At 40.2% G+C, this 12,425-nt stretch overlaps 1 protein-coding gene across 2 annotated transcripts in view; it reads right to left on the minus strand.

The window, feature by feature from the left end:
* The window catches only part of DYM (dymeclin), a 385,794-nt gene that overhangs the window by 204,845 nt on the left and 168,524 nt on the right, over positions 1–12,425 (minus strand). For both annotated transcript variants that reach the window (XM_059893759.1, XM_059893758.1), the window contains exons 12-13: positions 7,638–7,751; positions 6,564–6,658 (exon numbers count right to left, since the gene is read on the minus strand). In XM_059893759.1, the coding sequence (XP_059749742.1) occupies positions 6,564–6,658; positions 7,638–7,751 (209 nt within the window). The remainder of the gene's footprint in view (positions 1–6,563; positions 6,659–7,637; positions 7,752–12,425) is intronic.

The following is a 12,425-nucleotide window of genomic DNA, read 5'->3' on the forward strand; positions in this document are numbered from 1 at the left end:
GAACAAGGCACCTTACATAAACTGCCAGCCTGGGGCTAGACAAAGACAAGATGGACAGCAGTGAACTTGGTTAAAATCTGAAGAGTATATGTTCACTACTAGTGGCTGTTAACAGTTAGAAAAGGTGTAAGCATAAATTATGAATTGAAGTATTTAAAAGTTCTTAAATTACATGATTAGATTTTACCAAAAAAAAAATAAAAACAAAAAACAAACCCAGCACTGTAATTAAATAGCTTTAATTAAAATCTAATCTATGTTTTTTATTATTTTATTCTCAGGAAGTTTGAAAGACCATAAAGCTTTCCGTAATGTACACTGTCATCAACTTCACTAGTTTCAAGCAGCAGCAGATATCTGCAAAATGGGATGAATCAATTTAGGTTAAGTCTCAGAATGATGGGTGCCACAACTAAGCTTAAATCCCAGATGCCCGCCCATCTTCTAAGAATCAGTGGCTAGGTATTTATTAAAATTCTCTTGTGTACCTACTAACAGCTACTCTAGTAAAGTGATGCAGAGAAATCTAAGACAAATCTTTTATCTCCAGTAATTACTACTCTGCTTGAGCAACAAGACTTAAAACTTCAGGCAAGGCCAGTGTGTCACAAGCAACTACACTGGCCAGGGCAAGACTCTGAAGTTCTCTCTCCCTGACACCTTCTCTGAGAGAATCCATATTTCTAACATGTGATATTCTTCTTTTCCCTGCCCTATCCTCTCCGCTCCTACCCCAGAAACTAGCCCCTGGGCCAGAAACTGGCTGTGTGACTCCTGGACTGCCACGGAGGAGCTGAGGAGAGCCAGCTGGGCGGACAAGGCCCACTCTAAGACAAGGCTCCTCAGCCCCAGCACGACGACACTTGGGGCTGGATAATTCTTTGCTGTCCTGTGTATTACAGGATATTTAGCAATATCTCTGGCCTCTACCCACTAGATGTCAGTAGCAACCTCCTCCCCAGTTGCGCCAACAGAAAAAACAAAAACAAAACAAAACAGCAAAAAAAAAACACCCCAAAATAAAAAAAAACACAAATAAACCACCTTGACTCCTGTCCCCTGGGGGCAAAACCACCCATGTTTGAGAGCCACAGCTTTCAGGAGGTTGAATTTTAACCTGCTGGCAACAGGAAGGCATTTAATGATTTTAAGCATAGGAAGCAATACAAAACAGATCAGATTTGCTTCTCGAATGAATGGAGCAGTACAGGGGTCGACTGTAGAGGGGCAGGGAGGGAGGCAAAAGGACTAGGCTGACTAAAGACATAGTTTTGGGTGAAGATGATGAACACGTGAACTCACGCAGCAGTAGTGGAGACAAAAACAGGGTATGAATGCAAGTTACAATGGTAGAGTTAGAACACCAGGGCCCAGTCAGATAGAGCCTTTGAGGGGAAGGAAAAAAATGGCACAGAATTACTTGTAAGTTTCTGACTTGGCAATTTAGATGGCTGTAGTGAGAGTCATTACCTAGGATAGGGAATTTAACAGGAAGAGCACGTTTAAAAACGAGTTCCGGGGACTTCCCTGGTGGCGCAGTGGTTAAGAGTCCTCCTGCCAATGCAGGGGACATGGGTTCGAGCTCTGGTCCGGGAAGATCCCACATGCCGCGGAGCAACTAAGCCCGTGCGCCGCAACTACTGAGCCTGAGCTCTAGAGCCTGTGAGCCACAACTACTGAGCCCGCATGCCACAACTACTGAAGCCCATGCGCCGAGAGCCCGAGCTCCGCAACAAGAGAAGCCACAGCAATGAGAAGCCTGTGCACCGTAACGAAGAGTACCCCCGCTCGCCGCAACTCGAGAAAGACCGCAGGCAGCAACGAAGACCCAGAGCAGCCATAAATAAATAAATAAATAAATGTATTTTAAAATAAATAAATAAAAACAAGTTCCGGGGACCTCCCTGTGGTTCCGTGGTAAAGAATCTGCCTTCCAATGCAGGGGACAGGAGTTCGATCCCTGGTCGGGGAACTAAGATCCTACATGCCATGGGGCAAAAAAGCTCGCATGCCCCAACTACTGAGCTCGCACGCATCAACTAGAGCCCACGTGCCTTAAACTACAGACCCCACGTGCCCTGGAGCCCACGTGCCACAACTACAGAGAGAAAACCCACATGCCGCAACTAGAGAGAAGCCCAAGCGCAGCAATGAAAGATCCCGCATGCCTCAAGAAAGATCCTGCGTGCCACAACTGAGACCCTAATAAAAAGAAAATAAATAAATATTAAAAATAAATAAATAAAAATAAAAACGAGTTCTGTTTTAAACGTAATAAAAGTTTGAGGTAAGTGTGGGATATCCAGGTAGTGAGGTTAGCAGTTAGGTTTCAAGGGGTCAACACATATCGTGAACGTTATGTGCCAGGCCCTTTTCAAATATTAATTCGCTTAATCTTCATCCTATTCATTGAGACAGCAACTATTGCTGCCCCATTTTATAGGTGGGGAAATCGCTGTACAGAGTAGTTAAGTAACTTCTCCAAAATTCCCTAGCTAGTCAGTTTTGAAGCTGGGATCCCAAACTCAGGTCTGTGCTCTTGTAGAGTAGGTGAAGTTACAGGCATAGATATGAACTAGCAAGGAAAATGAGCAAAGATGAGAAAAACAATCTAGGATGAAATAATGGAGAAAAGTATAAGTACCTGTTAAGCCAAAGGTGAAGGAGGAGCCAGAGGAAGGAGCCAGTGAGGGGGGTGTGAGGGGGGGGAGGGTAAAACAAGCAATAGGGAAAGTCTTTAGGGCAGGAAGTAAGTGATGATATATTTGTAACTCACAACAATCCCTTGCATATAATCTACTCCACATAAATGTTTTAACTGAATTAATAGCCCTATAATCCCAAATAATGATCATATCAAATATCCATGCTTACAGCATATTCAAAAAATTTCATAGGTGAGCAAAACCTATATCACGTATGTCTGTGATTTTTCTAGAATACCAAGAGTTTGTGGAAGACACAGTGTCATTTAATATGAAACAACAGCTTAGACACCATATGAAATCATTCCATACATTTATGTCCAACTAAGAAGACTTTTTAAAGCTTTATTCACATCCTACTTGCACAGCAATGAAACATGTTACTCTGTTTTGCATTTTGTTGAAGATCACATGAAATATTGGCTCCTCTAAGTTTTGCAAATGACAGCTACAAAATTGTGTAGTCTCTTCCTAAAAAAGGATTTAGAAAACCGTGTATATGAAAACTAATTACTTCTCATTTGAAGGAGTTACTAGAGCATCTGGTGAATCTTGAGTTGTGCTGCTATAATAAATCTTCTGTGTATCTAAACAGTTTTTGGTTATGCATTCCTTATTATACTTTACAATTTTATACCCTAAACACAAACATTTAGTAGAAAATGAGTTTCCTCAAGATACAAAAACGCGGGTCCCCACTTCCAATTCAACACGAGTGTTCTCTAAGTGTTTATTAATCTTGATTTCCAGGCCCAAACTCAAAGTACTTTCTCAACTTTAATGCATGTACAAATCTTTCAGGGATCTTGTTAAAATGGAAGATTCTGATTCAGCAGATCTGAAACCAGGCCAACGCTCTGCATTTCTAACAAGCTCCCTCCTGCATGATGTGATGCTCTGGTCCACACTGGCTACTCCACTGTGGCGCTTGGACCAGAAGCACCAGCAGTACTGGGGAACTTTGTGAACTGCACGGCCCTCAGTGTGACAAACAACAGACCAATATCATCTGCTGAAGCTGGTAACTCCAGGCATTTACATTAAAGTATTTCTTTTCAAATCCATTTACAACTCATTCACTGACATTTTCTTTTTTGTCGGTAGAAAAGGTGACACCTTCTTTTCTTTCTATTCTTTCCATTATCCTAAACTGTGGATCTAACAGCTTAGCCCCTCCACAAGGAGGCCCCAGCTGGTTCTTTCAGGCTTCTCTCCTATAATCCCTGTACTGGTCCACAACATGCCAACTGAATGGACTGGTTATTTTCTAAATATAAACCATGCTCTCTCACCACACCCCCTCTTGTTTTGGTTTGGTTTGTTTGGTTGATGCTTTCCCCTATCAGGCCAGTCTCTAGAGCCGTCTCTCTCTACTCACCTTGCCTGATTTCTCAATGAGATGTGACCTCACCATTCTCTGAACCAACCACTTGCCCTCACCACAGGAATTTTTCTTTCATTCTAATATCTACTACATTCTGCTAGGTATGACATATGTTGGTCTTTGCCTTATCTCGGCTATTGAATTACAAGCTATGTAAGGGTAGGAATTTTTATAACTAATTTTGATATTCCCTGCACTGCATAACACAGTTCCTCACTAAATGCTAAATAAAGCTCCAATAGGGCTTCCCTGGTGGTGCAGTGGTTGAGAATCCGCCTGCCAATGTAGGGGACACGGGTTCGAGGCCTGGTCTGGGAAGATCCCACATGCCGCGGAGCAACTGGGCCAGTGAGCCACAACTACTGAGCGCGTCTGGAGCCTGTGCTCCGCAACAAGAGAGGCCACGATAGTGAGAGGCCCGCACACCGCGATGAAGAGTGGCCCCCGCTTGCCGCAACTAGAGGAAGCCCACGCACAGAAACGAAGACCCAACACAGCCAAAAATAAATAAATAAATAAATAAATGTATTAAAAAAAAAAAAAGCTCCAATAAAACTGAAGTAAAGCATTATTCCTTAATGATGATAAACTTGATCTAAATAGTCTCAAATCACAAATCCAAATCACATTTCTTATTTCTCCAAATACTATTGGTTTTCTACTTCAGTCATCACAGAAAATTGGGCACAATGCTTTATTTGCATTTTTTCCAACTCTGACACCTAGAAAATTTTTATTTAATCTTACTTGAATCATTTTATCAGAACTTAAATTCTGAACCAGTTCATCTGGCATTTTCATATTGAACAGTCCAAATGTTTATATATCGGTTGAGGAAAATTTTGTTATGAAATCTTCCTAAAACCATTATAAAACTCCACATACACACAAAGAAAAATAGAACATGAAGCAGAACAGATATCATTACATCTGTCATGTTGAAATAAAGCATGGTGACAAAGGTCAATTTTTAGAAACTAAAGGCTCTTCAGAACACCTGGAAGAATCTGAGGTATGAGGAGACACCATGTTTACTTTCAATCACGAAGTCCGAGTTAGTCCAAAGTCAGTCAACTGGACAATCTCTCAAGTACAAACAAACAAACAAACACATCCAAAATAATGTATGATTAAAGTAAACAGTGAGTCAAAGGAAAATATCCTGTGCTAAATTCTGAGGATAAATAAACAGACTAAGAATGTAAGTTAATTCTAACTGATTGTTAAAAATGAGCCCAGGTCAATAAATGTCTCTAACCGAAGGATGGAAAGTGAGATCAGAGTTTAAAAGTGATATGGAGTTGTGATAACCATCAATGACTGGAAGACAACAACTAATTATCAGAGCTGCATTGCCCCAAAAGCAAGAATTAAAAGAAACGATCTAATGTCACTGACTACATAAAAAATGTTCTACTTGAGAGCTGCTAGGGCAATACTAAGCACCCACTTGAAGACCAAAAAGTAACCATATTTGTTAAATCCTGCAAATGACAGTCATTCATTCATTTGTTAATTAGCTTTCCTAACCTTAAAGATTGTGCCTTTGGCAAAGAACAGGTAAGGGACGGGAGTTTCTGGTGATGTTCTGACAGGCAGGATAATGGCTCCCCCAAAATATCCACATCCTAACTTCCATGAACCTATGAATATGTTACCTTCCATGGCAAACGGGACTCTGCTGTGGTTGTGATTCAGCTAAGGACTTTGAAATGGGAAGATCATCCTGGATTATTCAGGTAGGGCCAAGGCATTCACAAGGATCCTCACAGTAGAAGAGGAAGTCAGAGTGATAAGACGTGAGGAGAACTCAACAACCTACTGTTGCTGGCTTTGAAAGGAAAGGAAGGGGCCATGAGCCAAGGAATGTGGGCAGCTTCTAGCAGCTGGAAAAGGCAAGGAAAGAGACTCTCCTCTAGAGCCTCCAGAAGGGAATGCAGCCCTACTGACATCTTGATTCTAGCCTGGTAAGACCCCTGCTGAACTTCTAACCTACAGAATTGTATAATAAATTTGTGTTGCTTTAAGCCATTAATTTGTGGTAATTTGTTACAGCAGCATTGGGAAACTAATACAATGGTTAACTGCCATGGAAAGAATTCTCTAAAACAGATAACTGCTTTTGAAAAGGGTAGAGTGATGCTCTATAAAATGCTCAGCAAATAAGTGAATTAAGATTTAGTTTGCATTACTAAGACATAGACCTGCTCTGCTGTAAAAGGCTAACACACAAATCTTAAAACTAGATTTTATAAAAAGGTTGAAAGCAAATACAATTAACTTTGATAGAAAACCTTGGGTTAGAAAACAAAGCAGAACAAGGTATTTTCAGCCAGACAAGAAGGTGATAAAAAATAAGTAGGAAAATGTGATATTCCTTGCAGAAAGCATTTTAAAAGGGACCACCACAGTATCCTTTTCAATAAGCCAGCTAAAAGGCAAAAATCAGCATTTCTTTTAAAGCTCATATTTACCTGATGATCCTCTGGGCAGCATACTGATGGAGAGAACGAAACTGTGCCGACATATTTGCTAAAGCTGCCAAACAATTTGTGTGAAGGTACTTGTCCTGTCAGAAAACAGCAAGTTTAAAACATACATCGAGTCTTCTCGACATTTTAAGCAAGGTTAACTAGAAGCAAATGTAAACTCAATTGTCACTGATTTTAGAAAGTGCAGATCCACAGTCTGTTTTCTCTAATTCCAAAATCCATAAAGCACTGAAAATCCAAAGTTTTTTCACCGCTAGTTTGGAACCAACATCTGGCACAAAAGATAATGATGCTATTTATGGTCTTCATTAAGCCCACCCTGGAGAATACTGAACTATTTTGCTGCAGAAATATTAATGTTTAGTTACAGTGCGCGGCTCCAGAACCTCATGGTTACGTATAGTGTAGCACACAAACTATAATTATCTTCCTAAAATCAAAAGATTCTCCGTGCTAAAACATATGTGGCTCCAAGAGTTTCAGATAAAAGATTGTGGAAAGGCTAACCTATGTTAGCTTCCCAGAGGGGCATAACTGAAAATGGTGCAGTAAATTTGACCACTTCTCTAAGCTATGAATTCTGTATATTGCTTCTCTAGTGACTGGAACTGAAATTTGCTCCCAGGCATAGCAAATACAATCTAGTTGAAATTTTCCTTTTACTCTTTAAAGTATTCTCTTTTTCTCCATTTCTTTCCCATCTGAATTCATATTTTCTTGTGCTTGTATCTTCTTACAGTTTGCTGTTGCTACTTTTAAAAGGTAAATCAGTTTTATCAGTCCAGCAAAGACATACAACATCTTTTATCTAAATGTGCTCCACTGCTTATTTTCTATTACATGTAAAATATCTCTGATCATACCACCTATGAAATATTAAGAAGCAGACACTTTAAACATTACCTTAGGATCATAATACAGTAACTATATGTTGGTCTATATTTTTCCACCATATTCCATGAGAACGTTAGCACTCTAAATATTGAGATTGCTTTAAACTATAGTCTTCATCGTGCTGTATGTATAAAGGTAGAAAAATAGCTACGGAATACTTACTCGTGTCCTTGTCATGTTGTACTGAATAGTTCTTATTACAACCAGTATCAGGAGACTCCCCAGTGAAATTTCAGTTAAAACCCGTTCTGAATACCAAGTAATATTTTTTAACATCTGTAATAGGGAAGAAAAGTTTAAGTAAATATGATTGCTTTAGGGAAAAAGGGATTATCCATGTCTACAATTTCTGACAAGCTGTGGCTTTGCTCTGAAGGTGAGTTAAACAGTATATAAAAGTAAACTGTGAGAATTTCAGTTCAAGATAGTGAAACTGTGCTGATGTATTTTTCTTCTTCTTCCTTCTTAAATGTAAAAGAAATAAAAAACAGACGATGCTATCATTAGTAGACAAAAAGGAGCTATATTTAAAAAGGTATTGCACATAGAACATGTCTGACAGAAAAACCATCAGAGGTCAGTAGTTTGAAAGCAAAAATAAGAAAACCGAGGAGTCTCTTGAAAAAGTGGAGCTATCGTAACAACCACAGAAAATCTCTACCCTTGGGTCAAGGAGAGGCCAAGAATGCAAATAAGCCAAGATCTTCAAGAAGAGATGTGCCCATGCTCTGCTCCAGCTCTGGTGCTCACCTCCAGGCCTTGGTAAGCAAAAACTGTCTAGCTTCAGTTGGCGAGTTCCACAGGCTTGTAACATGGGCATCAGAGACAGAAAAACTGGGCAGCACAGCAGCCAAGGCTGGGTTGCCACAAAGAAGGAGGCAAAATGCACAAAAACCAACAGGCTTATCTGGCACCAGAACTCCTCGTTCTCTTCCATCGAGGTCACCCTACTTCTTTTCTCCTTGACGCATGAAGCCAATGAGCCACATTCTTTCCATCCATGCCTGAAAAAGGACAAGACTTCTGGCTGATTCCCGCCCTCTCCACTGAGAAGATAAGCCCCCCTGTAGAGCACAGGAGACCTCCATCATTCACATCTTCCAAAGGGGGTCTCACCACCTTTTAAAATAAGTGAATCTAGACTTTCATTTATAACTATGAATGGACAAGAAGCCACCAAAAAGTAGAGAAATCCAACAGTGAAAAAGATACGGTGAATCTAATCAAGCCTCTGTTCTAATTGCCAGCATATATGAAATACAGAGGACAGAAGAACATGATAAATAACACAATGATATAATCAGCCAAAGCCAAATGTATGAAATTCTACTAAACAAATAAGTCAGTTTCTACAAAAAATAAATGGTGTAATAAGGTGGGAGAGGAAGAGACTGTTACAGATAACAGTCAAGAACTAAATGCTCTGGAAACTCATTCAAACCAACCAACTCAAGGAAGACATTTTAAAGATAATTGAGAGAAAACTGAATATTAGTAGGTATTTTAAAAATATTGTTGGGCTTCCCTGGTGGCACAGTGGTTAAGAATCTGCCTGCCGATGCAGGGGACACAGGTTCAATCCCTGGTCTGGGAAGATCCCACATGCCGCGGAGCAACTAAGCCTGTGCGCCACAACTACTGAGCCTGCACTCTAGAGCCCGTGAGCCACAATTACTGAGCCTGTGCTCTAGAGCCCGCGAGCCACAAATGCTGAGCCCACGTGCCACAACTACTGAAGCCCGCGCACCTAGAGCCCGTGCTCTGCAACACAAGAAGCCACCGCAATGAGAAGGCCGCAGGCACCGCAACGAAGAGTAGCCCCTGCTCGTCGAAACTAGGGAAAGCCTGCAGAGCAACGAAGACACAATGCAGCCAAAAATAAATAAATAAAATAAATTTATTTAAAAAAATAAATAAAATAAAATATCGTTGGTTTTGTTGGATGTGATAATGGTATTATGTTTATTTTTTTATGCCTATATTTATCAAAGTGACATGCTTAAATATCTACAAATGAAATTTTATATAAATATATGATTTACAAGATTAAAAAAATAGATTTTAGCCAAAATATAAAAGGCAGAGGGGGTGGGGTGGGTAGATGAAATGAGAACAGAAGAATGTTGATGAATCCATGGGGATTCATTATACTATTTTTTCCAATTATGTTTACATTTAATGTGTTCATAATTAAAAGTTTATTAAATAAACAAATAATAAGAAAATGAATAAATGTGAAACTAAACAAGCAGAACAAACAGACCCCCAATGAAACAAAGATAATTTAAGAGGCTGGGGAAAAGTTTTTGAAATTCTAATTAGTATCTTTGGTGAGAGTTGACAGAATACTGTATCCATAAAATAAGAACAGGCTACTATGAAAAATGAGAATCACAGAATGAAGAAAGGCTACTGAAGATTAAAAATATGATGACTGAGACTTAAAAGAGAGAGAGGAGGGCTTCTCTGGTGGCGCAGTGGTTAAGAATCCGCCTGCCAATGCAGGGGACACGGGTTCGAGCCCTGGTCCAGGAAGATCCCACATGCTGTGGAGCAACTAACTCTGGGTGCCACAACTACTGAGCCTGCGCTCTAGAGCCCGTGACCCACAACTACTGACCCCGTGTGCCACAACTACTGAAGCCCACGCGCCTAGAGCCCGTGCTCCGCAACAAGAGAAGCCACTGAAATGAGAAGCCCATGTACCGCAACGAAGAGTAACTCCCACTCGCCACAACTAGAGAAAGCCCGCGTGCAGCAACGAAGACCCAACGCAGCCAAATAAATAAAATAAAATTTTTTAAAAAAAGAAAAGAGAGAGAAATTAGCAGAATGGGCGCTATGGAAAACAGAACTTGGGATGTGAAAGACAAAACTGAGAAGTTCCCTCAGACAACAGCAGTATAAGGCAAAAAGACAAAATATAAGAGAAAAGTGGAGATCCAGTATATACCTAAGAGTTCCAGAAGGAATAGACTAAAATCGACCCTTGAACAACATGGGTTTGAACTGCATGGGTCCATTTATATGTGGATATTTTTTTCAGTAAGTATACAGTCAGCCCTCCGTATCCGCAGGTTGCATCCGCAGATACTGAGGGCCAACTATGGGACTTGACAATCTGTGGGTTTGGGTATCCACGGCGGGTCCTGGAACCAATCTGCCGCCGATACCAAGGGAGAATTGTAGAAGCAAAAGAGAAAAATTAGTAATAGGGCTTCCCTGGTGGCACAGTGGTTAAGAATCCGCCTGCCAATGCAGGGGACACTGGTTCGAGCCCTGGTCTGGGAAGATCCCACATGCCACAGAGCACCTAGGCCCGTGCGCCACAACTACTGAGCCTGCGCTCTAGAGCCCATGAGCCACAACTACTGAAGCCCATGCACCGAGAGCCCATGCTCCGCAACAAGAGAAGCCACCGCAATGAGAAGCCTGCACACTGCAATGAAGAGGAGCCCACACTCGCCGCAACTAGAGAAAGCCTGCGTGCAGCAACGAAGACCCAATGCAGCCAAAAATAATAAATAAATAAAATAAATAAATTTATTAAAAAAAATTTTTTTAAAAAGAAAAATTAGTAACAGAAAATTTCTTTGAGGGAAAGAGAAACTTACAACACTTTAAGCAAAAATATTGAAAAAAAATCAAAATTTAGTCTGATAAGATTTCTGACTCAACAGTATATGAGAAAATCCATTGGCTTCTAGACAGAAGAAACATGCCAAAATCTATTGGCTTCTAGACAGAAGAAACATGTTATCACCAAAAGAAAGAAAGGTAGACTAACATAAGATTTCTCATCTTGAACACTATATATCTGAAGGACAACAGAACAATGTCTACAAATTTTTGAGGAATAGATTATCATTCTAGAATTCTATATCTAGAGAAGCTACCACACAAGGATACAGAAAAGTGAAGACTTTTAAGTATGCAAAGACTCAGCATGAACCACCCATGCACTATACCTGGGGAAAAAACAAACCACCACACATGTAAGTGCTTAGCTGCCCCTCCTCACCACCGTAATGACAACAACAAAACAATAACAGCCAGATAAAGTCAAGGAAGGAAAATATGGACTACTAAACAACAACAACCCCCCCCCAAAAACCCACAATTATAATTCATGAAATGAGGAAAATATAATTAAATCTAAATAATATGGTTGACCTTAATTCTTTGTTAAGATAAAATAAATATTTCTCTGCTAAGTCTGCCTCCCTGCAAATTCCAAACAATATTAAAAATGAGAAAGGGGGCATGGAAGCAGATAAGCATTAAAAAGGAAAGAAATACTGTCTTCAACTTCATGTAAGTGCCCATAAGTGCCTCCACAACAGATTTTTACGCAGTTCAACTCTTTGACAAGAGACCCATGTCACCTAGAATCCGCCATTACAAATAACCCAACCCTGACCTGTGCCGGAGGCTCCACTCGGAGGATGGCATGTACAAATGCCCAATACATGGTAGTTGAGTACTGTTTGCAAAGTAGAAAATGTAACACTTTAAGCATTTCCATTTATTCATGACTAATAACGACCTTAATCAACTAGAAGAGACAGCCTATGTGTAAAACAAATGATAGTAGCTGAAAATACTCAGAACAATGAGATTTGCCAGTTGAATCTTTATAAAGGAATGATGCAATGCTCAGTCCCTCTGATTTACTCTCTAAGGCTGCAGTTCTCAAAATGTGGTCCTGGGACCTCTAGGGGTCCCTGAGACATTTCTGGAGCATTCTCAAGGTCAAAACTATTTTCACAATAATACCAAGACATTACTTTCCACTCTCATTCTCTCGTGAGTGTATAGTTCAGCTTTCCAGAGGCTACATAACATGTCTAATAGCACAACAAATTTAATACAGAAGGAGACATGAGAATCTAAGGCAAAAATGTGAAACAATGTCACTTTCTGCTAAACTTTTGTTTGTGGAAAATAGTT

Source organism: Balaenoptera ricei, chromosome 14 (genome assembly GCF_028023285.1).
Source record: "Balaenoptera ricei isolate mBalRic1 chromosome 14, mBalRic1.hap2, whole genome shotgun sequence".
Taxonomy (NCBI): Eukaryota; Metazoa; Chordata; class Mammalia; order Artiodactyla; family Balaenopteridae; genus Balaenoptera; species Balaenoptera ricei.